The sequence below is a fragment of the Drosophila simulans genome, chromosome 2L (genome assembly GCF_016746395.2).
Source record: "Drosophila simulans strain w501 chromosome 2L, Prin_Dsim_3.1, whole genome shotgun sequence".
In the NCBI taxonomy this organism is placed as follows: domain Eukaryota; kingdom Metazoa; phylum Arthropoda; class Insecta; order Diptera; family Drosophilidae; genus Drosophila; species Drosophila simulans.
Window position 1 is genome coordinate 3079250 of NC_052520.2, and position 25005 is coordinate 3104254.

General features: G+C 40.6%; 1 protein-coding gene across 7 annotated transcripts in view; it reads right to left on the reverse strand.

Annotated features, from left to right (window-relative positions):
* The window catches only part of LOC6730818 (protein MLP1), a 72260-nt gene that overhangs the window by 10370 nt on the left and 36885 nt on the right, over positions 1-25005 (reverse strand). For 3 of the 7 annotated variants that reach the window (XM_039294965.2, XM_039294962.2, XM_039294970.2), the window contains 2 exons: positions 14282-14425; positions 10091-10249 (listed from right to left, as the gene is read on the reverse strand). In XM_039294965.2, the coding sequence (XP_039150899.1) occupies positions 10091-10249; positions 14282-14425 (303 nt within the window). Of the gene's footprint in view, positions 1-2022; positions 2144-5791; positions 6888-10090; positions 10250-10335; positions 10537-14281; positions 14426-15879; positions 16356-24438; positions 24681-25005 lie in introns of those variants that run through there. The other 4 variants (XM_039294972.2, XM_039294974.2, XM_039294968.2 and 1 more) reach the window with 4 other exon arrangements.

Consider the following 25005-nt stretch of genomic DNA (forward strand, 5'->3'; position numbering starts at 1 on the left):
CTCGTTGCTGCCGACAGCAAACAACCCGTCTTAACCCATGGCGACCCACAAAAACATGTCCAATGAAAATGCGCGTAATTAAAAGCGAACAACAGCAGCCAGTCGAAACTGGCAACTGGCAAACTGGCATTTCAATTAGCTGCGTTTTGGGAGAAGCGAAAAAAGCAGCCAAAATCACTTTACTTCACTCGGACTCGACTGTCTGTAAATGTAACTTTGTATCTGTTTTATTTCAGTGTTTTCAGTCGAGGGAGAGAGGGGGAAGGGGTTGGGTTACCAGGGGTGCGTAGCGAAATAGACAACGCTTTAATTGCAATTTAACAACAAATTGTTTTAGCAACGAGACAGAAGCACTTTCTGTGGGCGAGAGTCAAGTGCCTGGCGGCGATTTTGTGCAAATTACTTGACGTATTTGAGCTAAATATGCTATGAAGAAATATCTTAAGTATGCAGGCGATTCATTAGTGTAAAAAAAATACATGGAAATTCCAAGGATCTTGATAGCAAAAAGCTTTTAATAATTAATTAAAGGAAATGCTAAGTGGTGCAGTATGTAGGCTTTTTTATACAAAAAGTTTGCCCAAGATTTGTAGTGCTATAATTAATATATTTTACAAACCGGAAGAGCCATCAACATTCGAAGAACCAAAATGTACACTTCCCTCAATTGAAATTGAAAACAACAGATGAGCACGTCATTCAAATCGTTTTTCACCGACCCTTAATGAGACAAAATGTAAACAGTATTTGCACTAAATTATGCTTTGTGCCAACCAATTTGTTAGCTTGAAAGTCAAGGAAAGCAGCTGGGTCGCTATAAACAACTCCCAATAAACAGTGGATACGAATTAAGGGGGTAATAGGACCAGCGGAAGACCTCTTCAGCCCATTCTACAGATATATATATATCTTTAGATATATCTGTAGATGAAGACGATCGATTTCTGCAGAATGTCAATCAGGCAGAGTCAAAAGGCGGAAAAACTCCATGATGGGCAGATCATCGCTTCAAACTGCCCACGATGTCGGCGGTGATGAAAGACGCATATCAAGGGATTTCTGGCATGGATTTTTTATTTCATCCATTATGGCTAGATATTGTATTTAATTCTCGTTTGTAGTTCATGATTTTCACTCGGCCAACGCACATTTCAAGGTCGCCCAGTCGCTTGGCGCATTTCCATTTCATTTTCCTATCTCTTCTCAGCGGCTAAATAAGCCTTTAAAACACTTTTCGTTTTTGGCTCAAGTTCTAATGATTATTTTTAGATAAGTTCTGCCTTCGCAAGCCAAAAAAATACAAAAAACAGAACAAAGCGCGCAAAATAGACGAAATCAGTGCACTATATATACAAAATGTCTAATTAATCATTACATGACCGAGTGTGCGTTTAATTTCGAACTTTTACTACGCATATATCATCGGTTTATGTATGATTTTCAGATTATTTTGCGGTTGCCATACGAATGAAAAAAATAATAACCAAAGTCCCACGATAGAAAAGACCACAGAAAAAAGCTTCATGACTGGAAAGCAAATGAGTAAGTAAAGGAAATTGGCATTGAAATGGTTTGAAATGTGCAATACCCTAGGCACATTGAATTAAAGAAAATAATTAATATATATATAAAATGCTGTGAAAGCACAAGCAGTGCTTTGTTAATAAAAATTCTAATATATATTCATATACATAATTTAATTTTTTTTGCTACTGGCTAAATGTTTATGCCAAATTCATGTTTGTGCCATGTGCCAAAGTTCTAGGCCAGACATCAAAATTTGTACATATATATGCTTTGTGGCTTCAGTTTTGTTGCTTTTAATATTTGTCGGCCTTTTTATTTATTTTGCACAACATTTATTTTGCTGATATACAAACATAAAGTGCATTGAAAAACGAATGAATGAGAAAAACGAAAATTGCGACGCAACTTTGATATTTTTGAACAGCTTAATTTCAGCAATTTAAGAAAAACTAAAGCATTCCCTTTTATCAATTTGAAATCCCTGCGCCAGCTTACCGCCAATTCCCTCGTCCTCATAATCGCAGTTCACAAACAAATCTGCGTTGACAGCTCCATCGGATGCAGTGGATCCAGCTCTGCCCACATCGCACAGTGCCATCATGGTGCTTCCGCTCTATTTGGCTTAATTCCGCACTGGGATTTCAATTAATGGACGCGGAGCTGCCATGGCGGATGGATCGATTTTAATTGGCGACACTTGGGGACCTCGCTAATGAGTTTGAGCCCTTTGACTGGGATTTCCAGGCACTGGTTATCATCACCGCATTCACATTTTCCACTTCCGATTTCCGATTCTCGGCGTACGTACAACATAAAAAATGGTTAACCGCCGGTGGAAATTCATTAATCGAACAACGACGAGCGACGCGATAGCGCAAACTTCTAAGCATAAACTGTTAGTGAATTTAAATCAAACGAAAGAGGCGCGCTTTTCTCGCTGTCGTTGTGTCTTCGTTGTTCATCGTCGATCTTCGTTGTTCGCCGTTGTTGATCGTTCGCCACGCAGTTGTTGCTAATTTGGGTCCGATTTCACCATGTGGTGGATTATGGGATCCCACAAATGGCGCACAAGTACACAGTGAAAAAAAATGGGACACCCATTGGAACTTAAGAGAGAGTTTTAACTCACGTTAGGGAAAATTGTAGTAAGACTAGTAACATTAAGAAAGAATAACAATTAATAAAGTAAAGAGCCCCAATATCCCAATTTTTTCTAGTGTATTTTTCATGTACGCCTTGCATTAATAAACAAAAATCGTCCATAATTAAAAGAGACACAAAATCAAACTGTGACGTCAGTCACAGAAGGAGACAGAGGCATAGTAAATTATTATCATGCTCAATGGAGAGCTCTGGTGACAAAAGCAGTCGAGGATGGCGCAGTGCATCACTGGGGGTCACGTAATTGCCATAGCAGGCGCTCGAAACGAGCGGGCCACGCGGCGTATGAGCAATGCTTAATTAATTTTTGTTCGTTTCGCTTACAAAAGCCAAAAGACTGGGCGACTGTTGGCTAATTAATGACCCAATATAAATCAAAATTTAATGCCGCAAAATCATGGCAGCTGTTGTTGTTCCACAAAGAGCGTGGGCGGTTCACGCAATAAGTTAAATACGTTAAGTAAAAGCATGGCCCAGTGAACTTGTCAACAAGTGTTAATTGCACTGCCATCGGCAGACACAAAGTACACAGAGCGAAAAGCCCGACACTTTGCACGTCGCGGTGTGTAATTCAATAGAAAAGTTGGTGGCACGGTTTACTATCTAGGGTCTCTGTTCGCTTTTATTTGGCCTGTCGAGCCATTCGCAAAGCACTACGTCGCGACAAATTGGCCAAAGAATCGAATAGAAATGGGGGGAATGACAGGCCAGAGTAGTGGCGAAAGACTTCGGATGGGTAACACAAAGTTATTAAATTATCCACGCACAAATTTCAAATTATAACGCGCAAATGGACGGTGGGCAGCGTGGCGAATCGCTGGAAATTTTTGCGAAATTAGAAAAACCATAAAACCATGTGCGATAGAAAATCATAATTATAAAGCCATTAGGTATTTAATTAATTCGACTAATTAATAAATGTGTTAATAGCTTAAAAATATATTTATGGCTAACTAAATGTGTGTGGCAGACAATTCACAATTGAAGTTCCCTTTTAATTGACTATTTCTATTGCATTTCACTATTTTAAATGCAAGCCAAGTTAAGTTTATTGCAATCTAGTAATCCCCTTTTTTTAATAGTCCCCAAAACCCATTTGATATCGATTGGTGTCTTAATAAAAAGCTGCAACAGGCACATGGCCTTAATTATAGGGGCTATCGGGGCAAATCTTGGCCAGAAGAAAGGCAAGTTCAATGCTTATCCGTAGCTATTTAATGGCATTGCGCATACGCCCCGTTGTGCGCGCTTGACAACTTGGCCGTCGGCCAAAAATCGAGACCGAAAGTCATGGATCAATCAAGTGGCGGTCTCTTTCCCCCCGGATTCTCACTGGATTCACTGGCCCGCCAGTGGCAACAATTTGTTGCGCTCCGTTGGCCAGAAGCCGCCACTTGTATGCGGACTTCTTTCGTTTGTTTTCTGCCTGCACTTGACTCCATTAAAGAAAAGCCATGTGGTCACAGTTTGGTAGCGCCAAAAAGCGCAACCGCACCGTTAATGAGCGCAGCAGCTATGATTTAATTACCTTTCGGCATAATTCACTCATTTCGATGTATTAATTCACTTCGGGCTATGAAAATATTAAAAGCCCAGGGAAAACGCACCATAAATGATTCAGTACAGTTTGGCGGGCACTGTAAACAAGAGCGTATAACAGTGGAGCCTCTCTGCAACGAACTGCGCATGTCCTGCCGCTGCGGCTGTCATATATCTCATACACAATGAGTGTCAGTGTGTCACACAACAAACACACAAGCGAAAAAGTACATTATGCAATTTTTATGCTGAGCCAAGCGACACAGAGAGAGAAAGTTTTGGATACTTTTTTGTTGGGGTAGCTCGCCGCCGATGAGTCATCATCGTCATCATCATCATCAATGGGGGTAGTTAGTAGGGGATTCTTAAGATACCAGAAAAAAAACAGGCTGGCATCTGAATAGGCGCCCTACGAAAATCGATATTGGTCCATGGCCAAGAAGAGGAGTAGTCAACCGGCCAGCTTGCGGTTTTCCACTTCTTGTTGCGCCTTCGGATGGCGAGACATGCGCAGAATATGTCTGAATGTTTTCGTGTAAATGTGTTTGGAATCATAAATACTAAATAAGACTTGCCAATCAGTTAAGTATATCATATTTAAAGAATCAAGAACAGCTTATAGAGCCAAGAAATGACAGGGAAAGTATGACCACTACTTTGAAATGAGTAAGAGATATATCATTATCATGTCCATCTATTATAGTAACTTTTCTTATGCAATGGTTCCCGCCAAAACATAAGCATATCAATATCTAACGATCGTTCAACTAAAACCCTCAAAACTTTTGTCAAATCACTTATTTGCCTTGGTGATCTCACTATGTGTCAACATTCAAACCAAATAAATGACTTGGCACATGAAAAAGGAAAAACTCCAGCAATTAAGATGTTATTTCTTACTTATGTTGAGTTTATTTTTAGCGGTTGAGCCAAAGGCGAAGTTTCATAATTGAGCCAAAATAATGAAATGGCAAAAAGACGAAAAATCGTATTTGCCAAGCTGAGCATAATAACTCAAAAAAAAAAAAAAAAAACGAAGTGTTGAAGAAGAGTATTAAAAAAAGGAAATTAGGAGCACAAACACCAAATGACTTCAGTGGAAATTATTGTTGTAACGCCTCGTTTGGCATTAGTCGAGAACATAAGATTGTTCATACCCTGTAACTAAGATAGTTTCGGATGCCGTTAGACTTATGCTACTTCTTCTTCCTCTTCTTGCTTTGGGTTGTGGGTCATGCCCAAGCAATTTTCGAATTATACAATGCGATTCGCTGGTTTTTGTGTAGCCCAGCTCAAAGATCTCGCCTCTCATCTTTCACTCACTTGTTAGCCAAATAGCCGACGGCCAAAAGCCAAAAAACAATCCCCATTGTTTTCTTAGTGAAGGAGAAAAGGAGAACTAAATGGGTCACTCGGAATCTTAATCTGAATCCCAATCAGCTCCAGGCAATTAACAATTGGGTACAGATAGTACGGTTTAGGAACATCACTCTGATATCTAGTATCTATTTTTGTGCACAACCGACTTTCCCAGTGTGGGAATTGATTTTTTTCATCTACTCACCGCCGCTTCGTTTCTTTTCGGCCAGCGGAGATTTCTGTTTGCGTGGCATGCGAAAGGAGTTCCACAGGAAGGAGCTGGATGGCGTCGACGATGTCAGCGAGGACTTGATGGTGTTCTTTGTGTACGAGCGGAGAATGTCCAGTTCGCTGCTGCCGGAGGAGGAAGCCGAGGAAGTCATGGACTTTGAGGTGGTTGTGGGTATCCGCGATGTCTTGGCCATGTTGTTGTTATGCGTGCTGCTGTTGTTGTTCAGAAGTTTGTTTTGGCCAGCGCCATCGGAGGCATGTCCCTTGGTCACTGCCCCTACTCCGTTTCCGCCGCCGCCGTTGCCTGCGCCTTCTGCTGTGCGTCCGATTCCCGAATATATTTTTCCATACTTAAAGTCCTGCGAGTGATGGTAATCCTTGAAGCCGTACCTCTTGGGCTGCACATTTTTGTGATTTTTCAACATCTGCTGGAACTCTTTCCAATCCGCGACCGATGGCAATGGGTACGTGGACGTGGACGCGTCCTTGTGGGCATTCAGACTTTGTGAGGAGCCGTACAAAAGTGACACAAACTCGTTGAGACCCATTTTCTGGAGCATGCGCCTGGGGCTCTCAGTGGCTCTCAAACTGGGCAGCACTTGCACTGTTATACACAGTTGCTACTTGGTTATTTGCTTGCTTAGCCACTGGTCATACACTGCGCGAATAAAAGACGTCCGCTGCTCTCGGAGTTCGCCGCGCAACTGAAGTGTATCCCCACAGTGATCGCTCTCTCTCTCGATCTCTCGATCTCTCTGTCGACACCAACGTCGCTGCTTTCGGTCGCCGGCTTTAACTTGGTCTTGCGATTTCGATTCCAACTCCACTCCACTCCAATTCAACTCGAACTCCAACTCGAATTCCCAGCGACTGATATGGCAAAAGCTTGCGGGCCACCAAAAAAGTCCTCAAGTAAAACGTAAATTAGCACATTCGACGAAAGATTGAATTTGAATTTCAAAAACGCTTTGAAACTAGAATAGCAGGATATTACGACGGAAACAAATTTTGTCGAAACTTATTAAAATATTTTGAATTTCCAGCGACCCGCACGACCCAAGTGTCAATTTCAAATGACAGATTTCGGAAACCAAATGGATTCAACATTCAATCGAAAGCAACCGCCCCTTTCACTATTATCAACGAAACCATATCAACTTTTTACCTTTTTGCGGCAAATGTAATTATATATTTTTTTTGAGTTTTTCAAATATTGTCGCCATGACTTTCGCGTCACAGTTGGCCAACAGCAAAAGTTGTTTTTCGACCGAGTGTGTGTATGCAAAATACAAAATACTAGCTATACACATACAGAAGTGGAGAAAAGTTTATAATGATTACGGATGGTAAGAACACAGCGGCTCATTAAGAGCCACGCTCCAGTTAGAAGATCGAGGGCTATAAACTTTATCAGGTTTGCCGAGATTAAGCTGGGATAATTACGGAGCGCGAAGAAAGCATTTCTATTGAATAGAATTAACCAACTCGACCCGGATTCAGCCAACATTCAAATCAAAATAGAGGCCACAGAAATTGATTTAACAAGGAAATAATCATGGCGTGTGCCGGATGGATATTGTAGGTAATCCGAAAACCGAAAGTTTCAGATTAATAGGAACTCGCGGTGACTTACATAAGCGGCCGAAACAATTGTTGAATCGAAGAAAGCCAACTCGCATTGCAGTGCTTGCGAAATTTGGCTTAAAATTTGGCTCAAAATGTATATGCCCATAAATATCCCGATCGAAATTTATGCATAACTACCGCAAATCGCAGTTCTCACGCCAAAATATATTATTCAAAGGCGAAATTACTCAAGCCCTAAGAGCTCCCAACAATTTATGCAATATTTGGCTTCGGTTTAAGTCAACTTTTGTGTGCAAATTATAAGAAACCGAGAAATCCCCATCTTCTCAACTTGCATAAATTTCTCATGCGAATTGAGTTTGTGAAACTACCGCTGACAGTTCAATACATTTTTGTGGGTTAATTTTTTGTTTGTTTTAGTAGTTAAAATTATGTAGGAAAGCATAGTTTATTGGGGCGACAGTATTTCAATTACTTTATGTGCCACCAATAAAGCAATCTGCTAAAAGAGCCCAGCCATTTTCTTGCAAATCTTTGGGCTTTCAAAAGCGTTCCATGTGTGTGGGCCCGTAATGAATTGCAAATTGTTGTGGAAACGCTGGCGTACTCAATACTAAAAGTAGTAATAGGTTTTCATATTGGTTACGCATGGCAGAAACCCGTCGAAGAAAAGTAAAAGTATTTCCAAACAAAAGGCACGACGCAAAGATACTGGAAAGGTGCGTGTTGGTGTTTGATTTCTTGTGAAGAGCGGCGGCCATTAACTTTTTTCCCCACCCAGTGTACAACAGCAATTTGCCATTGCAAAATGCAAAACAGTTAATAGATTACGATGATGTTGTCTTTCTCGAAGCGTGCCATCGCACGCAGATGGCTAAAAGCGCTTGACAATCAATCGGTTAAGAGCGTGAAAAGTGGCCATAAAGAAAAGCCCACGATAGCGGCGACACCGCGCTGAAATCAATGAACTTGATGTGTGGAGCCATAAATTAGAGTGAAAACAAGCGCTCAGATACGCGGAATGGACTGCCTGTGGCCACACAAAGCTACAGACCCGATTCTATCTATGTTTATTATATCTATGTTTATTCTATACCCTATCAAAAATAATAGAAGCTGGTCTTAAGATTGAATTTGGTGTAGGAGTCTTTAAGATGAGCAGCAATATATATATATATATGCTCGATTTCATTACTATTTCTTTCAAACCGCAGAAGAGCATTCAGATATCATCGCAACTTTCCCAACGTCTACTTCACATGCGGGCCACAATCACGCACAATCAAAATTAAATGACAACTTAATTGATCGCTCCCCCAAAGTGGATGGTGTGAAAGCAATAAATAAAATTCGACAAAATAGTCGAACTCAGCGCCAAAAACAGATGTGGGTGAAAACTGATTGCTTCGAGCTTGGCTTTCGTCTAATATTCCCAGAGTTTGTGGTGAGAATTACAGGGCGGGGGCGCATTATGCCATTTAACAAACAATTTAACTTCAAATAAGCCAAAACGATGCAGTGGCTCACAAGTGGAGTAGGGGTCACTGGAGTGTGCACCAACGCCCAGTATGAAAAACAAGAACAAAACGCACGGCGGCCACAACTCGCTGAACATCAAAGCAAATTTCGTTGGAGGGGCAAGCACAAGTGAACGCAAAGCGGCATAAACAAGTTGTGACATTTGTGCGCAGAACCAGGGGGGGAATTCTCTCAGTGTGTGTGTGGGCCATAATGTAGAACCACCTGCCAAGTGGGGGTCATGCACACGATTATGTAAGCACACAAAACACACATGTGTACATATACGTATGTGGGAAAACTTGGCCATTAAATTCACTGGCTTACTCAACTACTGAACGGGCTGCAGATAAAGAACGCAACTGATAGCTAAAAAGCCAAGAAGTTCGGCCACTAAAATTGAATCGAATGGGAAAACTTAAGAGCGTCTTTAAACTATTACTAGATAATTCTTATCATTGTAGTATTTGCAAACCAAGCTGGCTTAATTACTACCTGAAAATTTAAGATATTTTTTCATCGAAGAAGACCTAATTAGTTAAACAAGTCGTATAGACGAATCCCATAAAGATAATCACCGCCTATTAGTGGCATTCTGCCCCACCTCAATGCAAATCATATACTTGGGAGTATATAAATATTTTATTTGCTTATAAACGAACAACGAACCCACAGCCAAGTGCCGAGTTTGCCATTGAAATCGTTTAGAGGCGTGCCACGCATTTGACACCAGCAAGTGAGGCAAGATAGAACTAGCTGTATAGTATAACTAATGTGGCGCAGAAGCTCCTCAGTTCGTAATCCCCGAACGGCTAATTAGCCGCCTTAATATTAATTACAAAAGTTAGCCAACTTTTGAGCACAAAAACTGTCCCCAGGAGAGCATTTTGCAATGGACCAGCCAACTTTGTTCATCGGCCATTGTGTGATTGTGCGCCAATGTAACAAATTTTTTTGGCCAGACAAAAAACTTTGGCGGCACGTTCAGATAGATAAAAATTAATTTGATTTGAAGTAAACTTGAATTTCGTATGCTTTCACTTCGCGTTGGCCGAAGGGAAATAGGAAATAAGTAATGGGGTTACAATTTGAGCTGCTCCAATTTCGATTTCCCTTCGCGCGGCTAATTAACTTATTCGAAATGTTTGACTTTTCTGTTGACACTTACCCTCGGAAACGCCGACAAATGCTGGACCTTTGATAATCGAGGTTGATTTAGTTTTTGCCGATTGTTGCAGCTTGTTTGTGGCTCCGGATTTGGTGGCCACTCCTTTGATGGGTGTCGCAATTGCTGCCGGACTGGCCAAGGTGCCATTTAAACGTTTATCTGCAATGAATGGGCGAGAAAAATTGTTGGTCAATGAATTGGTAATAAACAATGCGGCATACTTTCAGGCAGCAGCAAAAACTCACTTTCCAACTCGTCGTTCTCTATGTTTTCTATAATTTTACCCGCACTGCCCAATGAATTTTTACTGCCAAAATGCTTGCGAATAAACCTACTTAAGCCCATATTTTCACTTTACCACTCCGAGGACCGAGTCTCATTCGAAATATGATATAAAGATTGAAAATACGGATGCAATATATATTTTTTCAAAGTGGTATAAGGCAAAGTTTGTAATTTGTGTACGATTTGTGTCACATTCATTGAGCCTACTTGGTTCAACTATTATGATAAAAATGCCGCTTTCCGGCTATCAATGCACCTGAACGCTCAAGTGGCAGGGAGCGCAGAAAGCGCAAGAATCTGCATCTGCAACTGAATCCGAATCTCAATTCGGTGCTGGGGAAACAGCGATCCCGAGTCGCTGGCCGCCCAGCATGTCATAATTTGACCAAATTAATGAAATCAAAAGAAAACCAGTTTGCATTTCCAGGTTGCAGTGCTCATGCGTTTTTTTTCATTGCCTGCAACACAAGGTGCAAAACAGGGAAAGAATGCCAAAACAGAAACACCTGTTTTTGGAGTGGCATGAAAAAGGCAGGTGCGTGCAGCAAGCAGTGCCACAAAGCAGTTCACACGTTGCTGGGCGAGAGAGCGCAACATGTTGCGGAGTTTTATTTCATGTGCATTCGTTTTAAATATGTTATAAGAATTTATCTAATTTTTGTTAATCTAGTCATTTTCTCCAATGCATTAAAATGTTGCTAAAGCATTATAGGCAAGCAGTTAAATGTTGCTAAGGATCTCTCTTAACACGAAAGCCATATGACAGCTCTCTTAAGTTTCCAACTCTTAGCTTAACTCTTTAGTTTCTAAAGTTTCTCTTTCGACTTGCAGACAATACAGGTTTCCTTGAATAATTAGCATAATTTGCTGCTTTTGTTATGTTTATTTTCCTGTACGGATAGTACTGTCCACCAACTGACCTCACGACCACTTCCACTTGGGAATTCGAATACGAATATGTAGACGTATGTATCTCCCATATTGTCTTTGCAATTCTCCAGCTCGTGCTGAAATCTTTTTAGCCCGGTTGTCACCGCTTCGGTTTCAATGCTAACCGCAAAAACAAAAAGGCAAAAATAAGGAGAAAAAAAGCAAAACAAAACGCTAAACAAACCAGCGCCAGAAGCCATAAATGGCTAGTACAAGTCTAGAAAAAAAAACCGGGCACAAGTACAAACAATGGAATTGTGCAGGCCGAAAAAAGAGTTTACAATGCCACGAATGTCAATGTCAGACGAGAGTTCTGAACTTTATTGGAGCTACCACCCATGAAGAACTGCTATGACCACCGCATCTTTCAATGGGTGAATTAAACCCATATGGCAGGTAAACCCTAACCGGATCTCTTTCAACACTCTTACAAAAATCAGATGCGTGGGCAGCTAATCTGAACGATACAAAGAGGTGCGAAAGTGCCGACGACTCAATCGATCTTGCGCAATTATGCCAATAATCATTTCTTTAGTGGTTTTCTTTTGGCCAAAACCGGCAGACGTGGGTTAATAGAGTGCAGTGTGGGCTTGAAAACCATCACGTTTGCCCCATCGCGCTGCTTGTCCAGTGAATACTGAATAGTTATTCGATTATGGGCCATCCAATTAGCTGGAATGGGTGTGTTAATCGAACTTCTGCTTATCAGCGGAGATAGTGGCGAGGTGAAAGAACCCACGGCACGTTTTGGTTGATAAACCATTAATAAATAGAGCAACTATATGTATATCATGTCTTGGCTTAGAATGGGCAGCACTCAGTTTTGTAAATATGCTTTCCTTTTGATTAATCTACAGCGGCATTAATTGCACGAAATTGCATGTTGGCAAAATAAATCTTAATTAGTACAAGAAATTCCAGCCGAAAGCCAAAAGCTCGTTTTTCCCCATCGTGTATGCAAAACACGTTTCCACATCGTTTTTCATGCTTTTCTGCTTGTGAAAATGGTGCGATAAGCATGTGCACTCTGGAAATTCCTACTGGACAATGTGATCATCATCGGGGTAAAAAAGATCGGGACAAAAGAAGTCATTTTAAATTAGTCCGACTTTATAAATAGATTCCAACGGAGGGGCAAGCATTCTCTTAGCGATTTCATTTCCAGCCCTGCGACATTTCAGGCAATTTAGCAACATCTCGGCAGGCGAACACAATGCATTTCCCTATTAAGGCTAATTTATGCAGGCCTGCAGAAATTTGCATGACCCGTACACTATCGGAAACAAAATCATGGAACCCGCACAAAGTCAGGCAGAAACTTAAAAAAAAAAAAAAAAATAATAATAAAACTACCACTAAAACTCCGGGAAGTTAACTCTTCAATTCTTTCTAATTCTTTAAAACAATTGTAGCGGATATATGATTTATTGAGTTTCAGTTTTGCTTGCCCCAGTTTTGTATCAGCATAAATATACAAAGTTATGGGGTCATCGAAATTCGAATACAATGAACGAAATGCGTTAATTGAGTAAGTGGCAAAAATGATTTAATTGGGTTTTCCGCAGACGTGATGATTTCTATCAACACAGTACTTTAAAATTCCTCTAGATTTATGTTAGGTACCTTTGGGTATTTATTTCCAATGTTTTGATCAATATACCAAATATTTTATTCACAAAAAATCTGGGAAACTATTTTTGGCAAAAAACTTAATTTTCAAGTTTGCTTTTTTGGTAATAACTTGACTAAAAATTGTCACAGAGCAAAAATAAGTACCATTTTATACTCCTTACAACCAATACTAACAACACCTCTCACTTTTAAACTGATTTTGTAAAATTAATTTTTGGCCAAATTTTCGCATTTTTTGTAAGGGGTACCATCATCAAAATTTGCGAAAAATTGAAAAATCCTAGAATTCCGAAACTTGAATGCCAATCGATTGGGATTTAAAAAACAAACTCAACGAGGTATGACATTCCATATTTGGGTAATTATTTCCAATGTTTTGATCAAAATACCAAATATTTTTTTACAAAAAATTGAAAAATCGTAGAATTCCCAAATCATTTCGAGAAATTTTATCTTTTGTCTCTTAAACATCTGAACATCTCAACAAAATCAATGAAGCAATTACCACATTCAATCCAACTTGATGGGGGATTTAAGATGACTCACAGGGAATGAGTCAACGGAGCCGAATTGGCGCAGAATTCGCAGGCACATGTGGCAACATGTACTCTGCCAGGAGTTTGGAGTTTGGGGCAAGCTGCGTCGAAGGAGCCTGCCTGCAGACAAAGTGTCACCTCAGCAGCTGTTGTCCAACTGCAGCTGGCACAGATTTTTCCCAGTTTTCCCCCCAGCTCGAAACATTGAACTGTGGGAATGGAGCGCTAAATTGTTTTTCCAACTCCAACTGGAAGCCAGCACACGCCCTCAATTGAATTACAGTGACTTCAAGATACGACACCTTTACGGCGGAGCAAGGTGAGTGATATAAGGGAACAGACCGACGGCCAGGTGGACAGATTTAGCAATTCATTGAGGGCAACAAGTTGTGCAGCATTTCACCTGAGTGATGATTTCGCATTTAGCCAGCTATAACAACTCTAGTGAGCGAAAAAGGTGGGGCGTTGCAGGGCGGACTCTTGACAACAGTTGACACCTTTCAAGGGGATTTCCAAGAAGCTGTAAAAAGTGTCTTCCGTCTGGAACAGAGTAAGAACGATGTCGGAGATTTTATGGGATTTCAAGTGGCATAGCTCAAGTCACAGCCGTATAATTGGAACGAGGCTATTCGGTTGATATTATTCTAAAATATTCAAAGCTATACTTTGCTCAAAGCTCAGCAAGTTGGTAACTCTTGAAATAAATAATATAATATGAAATATACGACAATAGCACTGTATTTAAGGCTTTACCCATTAAGTTTCAAAATTATCCTAGTAAATATGATATGTAAATCTCTGCACTTACGTATGGATGTGGGCGTAGGCGTGGGCGTGGCCGATGATTTGCTGCGCGTCGATTGTCCCTTGGTCGTCTGTTGGGTTTTTGGTGGCGGACCCAGATCGGTTGGCGATATGCTCAGATTGCGCACATCGCGCTTTTTGGCAGCTCCTGCAAGAGACAAAAATGAGGGGAAAATGTGAAAAAAAATTGCTGGGAAATCAATATGTGGATGATGCGGATGCGTAATTTATGCGCAAACACGTTGCCACGAAACGCAAAGCCTCAAAGTGTTTGGGTTGGGTTGAACCGAGTTGTGCACTCGGATTCCCATTTAATAACTCAAAGGCAAAATCACACTTGTTTCCAAACAGTTGGGGGTCCCGCTATTTGCATTTTAACATTTTGTGGATTAAAACAAAGCGTTTCCATAATTGAAGTGTCTGCCCCGCAATGGATGTACATACATATGTACACAAACGGAGGGTGAAATCGTAATATGCCCGGGCAGACGTCCATTAGTTCTCAACGGGTGTGGAGAACGAGTTCCATCGCATATGATCTCAAGATCTTGAGTGCACTTTAGTTATTTCAAGAAATGATTTAGACATTGCTGGTGGTACTTAAACATATATTTTAGTTCTAGCTTTTGGTATTACAACAGTTTGAATGACTAATAAAAAGCTATATATACAATACAATACAATACACAGCAGTTTATAACTTTCTTTACTCCGCATATTGGCTAATCTAATTTTCCACTTGGTAGCAACAAATCTCCACTGACAATCAATCATATTTCATACCCTGCTCGCCACTAATCAACTTGGATTCACCTAAACTAGGGGCCTCCTTAACGACCATCCATTGTCCATCTTCAATTCCAGTTGGCCCGAACTCGGCACTTGTTAGCCACCATTTGTGGGCCTGGCTGGCCACTTTAGGGCCGCTAATCAACGGAGCCGGCGGGAAAATGCATTTCCGAGTTGACCACAGAAGCAGCTGCGGCATGGACAACGTAATAAATTTATTCCAGCTGACGGCTAATTGTGCTGGACATGGACATGGAAATAAAAGTTGCACGCTGGCTGCAACCTGGCTTAGGCCAAATGAAAATGAAAATCTTTTTTTTCATGTGCGCGGAGCGTTGCACCGAGTCACGTAATCCTTTTGTGGCATAGTGGGGGTTTGATAAGCGGACCGCAGTTGGAATTTCCAAAAAAGCTTAAAAGTGCTAAGGGATTAAGTTTGAAATGGGGGTTATGTGAATTGGGTGGATCTGCTTTTGTACGAAGTTGAACATTAAGTGCAGACAAATTTGAATACTAGCCATTTGGTAAAATTTCATTCCGAGCTTGCTAACTATGTATCCTATAAAAGTTAACCTTTTTAGCCATTGCCAGGTTCTTTTATTTATATTTATCTGGAATTTTCTCTTATTTAACATTAAGTTGTTTGCCCCCTTTGTCACCAAAAGGTGATGGCTTATCATCTAAGATAACCACGTTGATGCTTACGCAACTCCGGCTCTGTTTACGCTGCAAGCCAATGCCCTCGATGTGGGTTTAGCCCATAACCACTCCACTCATTAGCATTGACAGCCCCGATCCCCGCCAGAAACTCACCTTTGGTGAGGCCTTTGGAGGCCCGCTTGCCAAAACTTCCGAAGCGTTCGCGCTCGATCATTTGGCTGTGGATGTAGCGCTCGGAGTACGAACGCGATAGTTTCTCCTTCGAGCTGTGGGCACCCATTTTGACTGGCTGGATTTTCGATTTGTACAAAGTGTCTTTGATCCGCACAAGAGTTTTCCGGAGAGTGTGTGCCTGCTCTCAACTGAATCTGATCGATATCACGACTTCAAATTTCACTTTCACAGGCTCTCGATTAATACACCCGCGCACAATCTCCAGACGTCGACGATGGCGGCGAATTTAATTTGATGTCGCTGACAATTGCCGCTTGAATGCATTTTTTAGCTTTGTGCACTCGGTGTACCACTTTTTTTTTTGCAAAGCAACGTTTGCTCTATGATTACCACAAGGTTGACATTTTCAATACTGTTTTTTGTTTAGTTTTTTATTGCCATGTACATATTTCCTCCTGTTGTTGACATTGAATGGATTTATAATGGTTAGATTTAATTGGCGGCCATTAGCCGATTCAATTAGCCGCCTCATTTAACTCATGACTCCCCCACAAAAACCCCCTTTGGTTTTTGGCCTGTAATCCGAATTAATTAAATTATTGTTAATGGCGCTATCCATGGGTGCTCCAATTTTATGGCATTTTACACATACTAAAGGCGAAAGGCATTCCAAGAATTAGACATAAAATCTTTTTAGGATGCCAACATCCTAGACACACAAATCCGAAATAGACGAATACTTTATAGCCCAGACATTTTACATTTAATTGAGCGTGCGGTTTTAATGCAACTATTTATCACACCTTTCCAGAGGGTATGCTCCAAATTAAACTTGCATATCTGAAAGATACATTACCCAGATCCACTTTAAGATACAATTTTCTGCCAGAGTATTTGAAGATTTGGACACTCGACTATCCCATCCACCAGATCCCATTTAATCTACATTGTGTGTGCAAAAATAAATGCCCCTGTTTGTTGTACTAACTGCAGGCTGCATTTCGCAACATGAATGATAAATGGTCTAGAAAATAGGAGGCACTCTATGCGATAATGCGACCCCGATTTTTTGGCTGCGGAAAAAGCACAGCAGAGCGAAGTGAAGCAGGTGCATGGATGGCCAAGAAAACATTGCAACACAGTCCAAATAAATCTTCGAGCGGAGGAAAATGCCCATTTCCCACTCCAAGTGCCTGAATTTCCGACTTTGCACGGCAGTTGCTGACAGGTTTGAATGTCATCATAACGCGACGGACAAAGGCGAGCCAAAGCGAAACCCAAACCCAAATGAGCTGACAAATTGCACGCTATGATTTGTGGCAGAGCATTTGAATTGGGAACAGCGACACCGAAAACTACTGAGTGAAAAGACAAAACGGCGGAAAAGACACGCGTTTCCCAGCGGTTTCGAAAAAAAAGCGAAATTTATGCTGGCACAGTGGTTAAGATATGCGCATATTTCAAAATTATCTTTTGGCTGATGAATATATGGCAAAACAATTTCATAACCATATTTATCTATCCCTTTTTTTTTAACTGAAGGATAACTTGTGCCATCAAAGACAATGCTACTTGGGTAATGTCGAGCTAGTTGAATACAAAACCCAGCATACCCCACACAGATTTTGGACTAATGGGCAGCAGTATCCCAGAGAGCAGGCACAACCTCAATGCTATGAATAGCATCGGCGCCCTCTTTAGTTTTGGCTTTTTAGTGAGTTTAGTCAGGCCTGCAAATGTCAATCCGACCAGGCCAACTATAATTAGCCCGAAATGCAACACAAAAAGGTGTCAAATGTTCGGGGGGAATTCGAGTGCCATTCGATTTTATTGTTGGCTCCAAATTTAGTCGATTGAAAAACTTTGGGGAGCATAATTCACATGACTTGGCACATCATTCTATACCGAATGTCACATGCCTCGAATGCCGGAAGTTCTCCACCGCAACAAAAACGAATGTGAAACGGAAGTTGTGGGATAGTCCTCAAGGGCAACTCAGTGTTGCAGCTGCTTTTTCTTTTATTTTTACATTTATTTTCCCTTTCTGCCAATGACAGCTGATGAACCCAATTGCCGCGGGCCCCCCGGTAAATTAATATGCAAAAATTGGATATGACTTTCAATTAAAAGTTGGACGTTGCCGTCGTGTGGGCGTTCAAACATTTTTCATTGGCAAGCTTTCCTCCGGCGGGTGAAAAGCAGGTGAAAAGCGGCGGAAGCTGCAAAAGCAATTAATCGAGCTCGGAAGGAACTTTCCAGCCAGGACAACACAAAGGCGGAGGTGGGCATAAATCTACATAATTTAGCCGAGACAAGTGCAGCAAAAGGAGAAAAGTTACGATGGCGTCTCTAGATTGAATAATACCCGCAACTAAATGTGGCTTAAATGCTCTTACTTTGAGCCGATTTAAGCACCATAAATATTCCCCATGCAGACCAACTTTCGATTGATCCATAAAATAGAAGAGAAACGCCAAGTTTGCGCCAGTACAATAATCCATTTAATCTGGATTTTATACCACATTTTATTTCTTTAAACCTCACCCACTGGGCGATTATAAAATATATTACGGCTCACCATTTCAGTTCGATCTGTGCCATGGTTTTTTATGTGACCAGCAACTATCGTAAACTGTGAGTTCGTTGTACCCATAGATGAGTTTTTATGGGGGGGCTACCCCCGGTCCGATGGCAATAAAAATTAACAATTACCAATGCGAAAAGGAAAACAAATTTCCCACTCTTTTTATTAATGTGGCGTGCATAAAAATAAAAAGTGTGCACCCATTAAAAATCACCATCAGCTGGGGTCTGCCAATGCGCATGCAAAACAGTAAAAGGAAACTCCGCCCGATGTCCGCGGAAACGGTACCGAAATAAAATCGACCGCTAGACCCCCGCAGATCCGATATAAACAATCGTTAAACTGACAGCAAACAGCGGAAAACTGCATCGGACATTAAAAATTTCCAGGCGGCAAGCAACTGAGACACACTCGTAAACCCCAATTCTGATTTTCGCCAAAAACTGCCAAATGATGTCATTGAAATGTTCATTTTCCTCGGCATTTGCTCCAGTAAATTGAACAAAAAAGAGGGCGCTGGGCCAAATATTATAAATATAGAAGATGGCATAGATCTTCAAGCTAATACCCTGTAAGTGGAAAAGAACCAGAATGGAAAGATAGCCGACTGATGATTCATAAGTTGGTGGAAATCTGAAACCACTCTAAACGGGGTTAATATTCTCTAAATGATTTTAGAAAGCTGAGCGAATAGATAGGGAACTCACTCTCAAGAGAAAAAACACACATTTAAATAATCATATGCATGAATCACATTCAGCTTAATTGCATAGAAACACTAACATTTTAGTGCTCAATTATTCGAATAAAATATTTAAATGGGAAACCCAATTTTCCGGCAAATGATAATAAAGTTTCCATTCGCAAGTACACAAACAGTTGGGCAATCCCGCACACAATTTTATTGCCAACCAAAACAAAAATTAAAAGGGGAAAATGGCAAATACAAATGCGAATGCGCTCATAATGCAATTTTATTTTTAAAACGCTGTCGTTTGCCCCCGGGATTTTGTTTTCAACCGCGAAGGGGGGTACATTTGCCAGCTAATTTTTCCTTATTTCATTTTCATGTGGCACACTTTTTCCTCTGACTGCGCAAGTGGCGGCAATTTGTTTTCAAAAAATATCCATTAAATAGATGCACGCAAAAAGAATTGGAAACTAACAAAAAATGTGCATATAGTATAAATGAATATATTACAATATGATGTATAAAACAGAATCTTTGATTTAAAAGAGCTCTATGACATTTTAAGTGGCTTTTATTAACTGAAAACATTGGCATTTTCTTTGAGTGCACTGTTTGCACAGCAAGTGACTTAAAATGCATTGGAACAATGTGTGAATTGCATAAGCCAACACTTGCCTCATTTTGACTTTTTTTTCAAACGCTAATTTTGCATCCCTCAGTAGGTTGCCGTCTTCTTTCGATGACGACAGCAACCTCATTTGTGGTCTAATTGAGCTGTCGACATCACTTTACCTCAAATTTGGCCAATTTGTGCAATTGCCTTGACAATACAATTCTTATTTAAAAACTAAGTAACAAACAAAGAGTTAACTTCATAAACAGAGGTAAATAACTTTCCAGCTGATGTAAGTAAAAATTAGGCAAAGTTAATATTTAATTGAGAAGAAGATATCTGCTTACAACTTAAATTTAGAAATCAAACCTAATCTTGGTAAAAAGCCAAATCCAATCCATTCGATTCGAGACCTTTACGCTTTCTGAAAACCCAAAAAATTGTCTAGTCACTTTCAAAGCCAAAACGAATTGCGGCCATCAATTTGTTGGGCACCTGTTAAAACAGTCCCACAGATTTCCATTAGACAAACAATATAGTTGGTCGAGTGTGTGTTTTTTGGCATCTAACGAGAGTGATTATTAACAACGGCCTATGAAATGCTTCCGGCTGTCTGGCGATATTTTCTAAGCGACCGCACGTGCGACCCCCAAACAGAAACATTTGGCGCCCAACGCGGGGCCCTTGGCTTGGGTCATTAAATAACCATCTGTATGACAATTGTCGGGCTGTAGCACTTATAGCATAGATTTTCTAGCAACGCAAGTTACGTGCTTGGTCGGCAGGAAGTGTGTGGTAAAAGTTGAGCGAGTCTAACGACACAATTAATTTATTGAATTAAACCGAATACTAAGCACTAAATGCACTTTATGACTCCGCGACGAGCGGATCCATTTGACCAGTCGAGACCCACCAATTGACTCGTTCAAGTCCCGGCATTCAATGGCTTACTTCGATATGCAAATTAGCCACGAATGCGTGTTCAAGTTGATGTTGTTTGAGCAGAGTTTAAAAGCATCGGATCTTCGGGGGTCCCATCTCATTTCCCTGTCTTTCACTCGTTAACAACTCAGCAAGAAGACAACGTTCGGCTTTAAATGCTGCGATCAATCAAACACGAAATGCAGGTGATTCTGGGAATGGAAAACCCAATGGTAAATGGCCAAGAAAATACCCTATAAAAAGTAGAGGTAAAGTTAGACAGCTAAAATATATTTAGCCAGTTTTAGTTCCATACATGCACATAAATACATCACATGCAAAATCAATCAGCCTGAAACTTATTACTTGTTTTCCGTTTGACTTTAACACAGCAATTCAACAAAGTGTCTCGTAAACCTTATCATAAACTGCTCTAGTTTTCCCATTTTACTTTTATTTAAACAGCTCGTTAAAAAACTGACAGCAGCATAAGACTCGGCACGCTAGAATTGAAATGCGATATTCATGGTACATGCAACTCTAACAACACCAGCCGATTCAATCTTCGTTAACATTATCAACACATCGGCAGCCCAGTTTTTTGATCAATTTGGCTAGCTCTCTGAATGGAGTGAATGGTTCAGTGACCAGTTGAAATTTGTTTGGCCGGCACACAAACAGCTGATTTCTGACCATTTTTGGTCTTTGTGATTGGCAGACACATGATGTTCGCGGCATATAAGCGCTTCATTATGGCAAAATGAAAAGTGTTTCGCCTTCGTTTCTTATCCAACAACGAGAGCCGTAGGAAATTATGCAAAAAACATAACAAAGTAAAAAAAAACACAGACAATACACCTTCCGATTGCATCGATCGAAAAATATCAAGTGAAAGTTGACAGCCATCTAAAGATACATTTTTGTTGTATAGTTTATTCCTGAGGTGAGCTTGCACTTGAATCGGAAAAGGTATCAGTTTTTTGGGTGTTCCATGCAATTATGGTAATCGCATTATGGCCAAAAGGTATAGGAATGAGAAAGTTACCGGGATCAAATGATCAATGCGAATTAATCTATTATTATTATTATAAATAGAGGTATCAACTTTCCTTTTTTTTTGATAAAGAATAATCTGTAAATGATCTGTTTACTTGAAATTTCCTTAAATTTCTATTTCCTTTGGAAAAACTGGAAAATTCCTTGATGGAAATTCAGTTTTTCCCTTGAGCAACCTTCACTTCACTTTACAATGTTGGCAAATTGAAAAGCAGCCGCAATTCCATTTGAATGCATTTCATTTTTAGTTTCTTTGGTCGGCGGTGTTGCAGTTTTTTGCTGCTGATATTTTGCAGCATAATTTTTTACAACATAACGCCCACAACACTTTCTCGCATAGTTAAGCGAATTATACAAAAACAGCGAATGGAAAATGCAAAAAAAAAAAGAAAACACAAGTGCAAAACGAAACGAAACACACAAAGCACAGAAAATGAAAGAAATACTAGAAATATTTCTGTCTAGCATTATTTTGCAATTTCCCACATAATTATTAAGCGCCATTGCGAGAGGGGGACAGCGAGAGAGATAGAGTGAAAGGGCGATAGGGTGAGGTAGAGCAAAATGAAAGCAAAAAATTAGTTGAAGAGTTGGCGCTTTAAACCCAAATACACAGAGAACAATAATTTAAAGAAAGAATTGGTAAATATGTTCGTTTGTAGAGATTAATTTAACCACTTATGACTTTTAAAGAGGCAGTCTGCGCTCCAAAGTAAATTCCGATTAACCAAACTATTCCTTTTATGATTTTAATACTGAAAATTCTGCCGCCCAAATATTTTTATCAGTGCAGAGACAAAAGCTGAAGCCGAGACCGAACCCCAGGAGTATCATCTTCCCCACCGAGGCCCCACTGTACACAGTAAATAATAATTTAATGCAAGGCAAAGAGAGGAGACGGCGGACAACGACAAGCCGAGCAGACAAGAGATGCAGAAAAAATGCAAATATGATAATAATAATGTAAAAAAGCACAAAAGCATGCCAGCACGTCAAGTGAAAATTAAGAAAGAGTCGTTCATGCCGCACAAACACACAGATGAAAGACGAAGAGAAATGCACACAGATGGAAAGCCACGCACACCACGAAATGCCGCTTGTTTTCTAGCAACAACGAGAACTGTCGACTGTTTGATGAAAATTATAGCCACAGCAGCCAGTTGTGGAAAAATCAGAGCCAACGGCAGAGTGGACTCAAAAAGATGCCCGATCGAAAGCAGTAGATAAGGCCGGAAACAGGTGTCGTCTTTGGAGGTAAGAGAGTCTAGAAAACCCCATAAATAAGGTCTTAAACATGCCCAACCATATAGGGCTAATATCCGTTGAGCTACGGATATAGAACATTAGTGAGATTCCTCTGTGTGGAAACTGTTTGTTACGCCTACTGACCATTTCCCACTGATGATTTCCGTAATAACATAAGCGGATAAGTGATTTAATAGTCTTCTTGGACTTTACGATCTGACACTAAAGCTGTTATTCAGAATTGATACGAGACTTAATGACAAAACTTTAATTCCTTTCTGATCTACCAGCAAACGTATGAGTATTTAGCTAAACAAACTTTTTTACTGCAGTGTTTCATACCCATTCGTCAGTTACCGAAGTGATGAAGATTTAAGCTCAGACAAACATCGATATATTCATTTGTCAACTATGCGTACTTAGCAAGCAACAGAGAAGCAAAACTTTAATCTCCATCCCACTGATGTCACCAGGTGTTGAGGTGATCTCATTGTAATGTTCCGCACACCCAAATCAACGTCGAGAGAAGCTTATATCCCGGCATCATTATATTCATCCCATCACCCCCGACTTACCCATTCATTATGGGATTACACTTCGCGAAACTTTGGCAGCTGGACAAAGGTAGGCAGGTAAGTAGAAGCCTTGCAGAGCTTCCAATTGAATGCCGATGTAGTTTGATCCCAGAGTTGCGACGAGAGGCACGTTTTCAACTGCCATAGGTAAATGAACTCTTCTCCCCACCCCTTTTCATTCACCTGGCGGATTCTTCTCCTAGACAAAAGCTAACGGTAATCGGGTCTATAGAGAGACGCAGAGAGAGTTGGGGTGATTTTGCGGCTTCGCAAAAGTTCGTGAGAAAGCCAAGGCACAAACTGTAACAAAACTGATTACGACCAACATAATTTATGGCCAGCAGAAGCCGAGAAGAATTCTTTGTCGGGTCGGCAAGAAAATGGAATGAAAGGGGGAGAGCACCCACTGATTGATTGATTGCCCTGCCAAGCTAATGCGATTTTTACTCTAAAAATCCTGTATGTGTTTTTATATTCTTTGGGTATCCATTGTCAACACGTAAAAAGCGAAATAAATACCAAATTGAAATACACAGAGATGACGTCAAGAGCAGAGAAATAAGACCAAATGAATAATGCAGTCGAAGGTGGTTGGATGGGTTTCGAGTTTCGGTGGTCAAAAGTGAGTCTGGAAATGCCAGACGATGCTTTTGTTTCAGCTGAAAACATTTTACACACATTTTCGAAATAAATAAGAAACACCAGCCAACCGACATTCTATGAAAAAGTTGGAAAACCTGTTTTACAGACGGGGTTAATATAAAGGTAAAAAACGGTTTAGGGGTGCAAAAAGGGCTTTAAAGGGGAGCCATTTTAAGTAAAAACTATGAATCATTTATGTGCATAGTCTGACCCGTCTGCAATTTGTAGTTTCAATGGACTATAGATAACATTAAATGATTGATTTTTGATCCATCACTATCACACAAAACACTTTGGGCCTTGTTTCATGACCAATTTCGGTAATTATTTTCCCTCTCGATCACGAAACGCGATCTAATCGAGATCACGAAGAACACGAACAACGCGAAGAACGGCGAGCGAGCGGCACACGTTAGCATTGAAAACCCGCCGTCGACTGAAGAGACAGCGGCGAAAAGCAAACTGTAGGCAAAAGCCAAATGCCGTTTTATCGACGACACCAGATACATTTGTATCTACAACTTCAGCGCTCACGAACTAGCGCTCTTCGCCATAAAACGGAACTCTTAGCGAGCAGCCGCTTGGTGGTCGATGAAAAGCCGGTTCGCGGCGTTAAAACTTTGAGTATTCTACTTAGCAGTTTCGAAGTTTGGCTCGAGACATCAAAGTTTATTTGCGGTGAGAGATAGTTTCGTTTATCTGGTTGTGGTAGTGCACTATACTATACATGTTGCTGCAACATGCACTGCTTGGTCGCAATGCTGTGAACTGCTTGCGC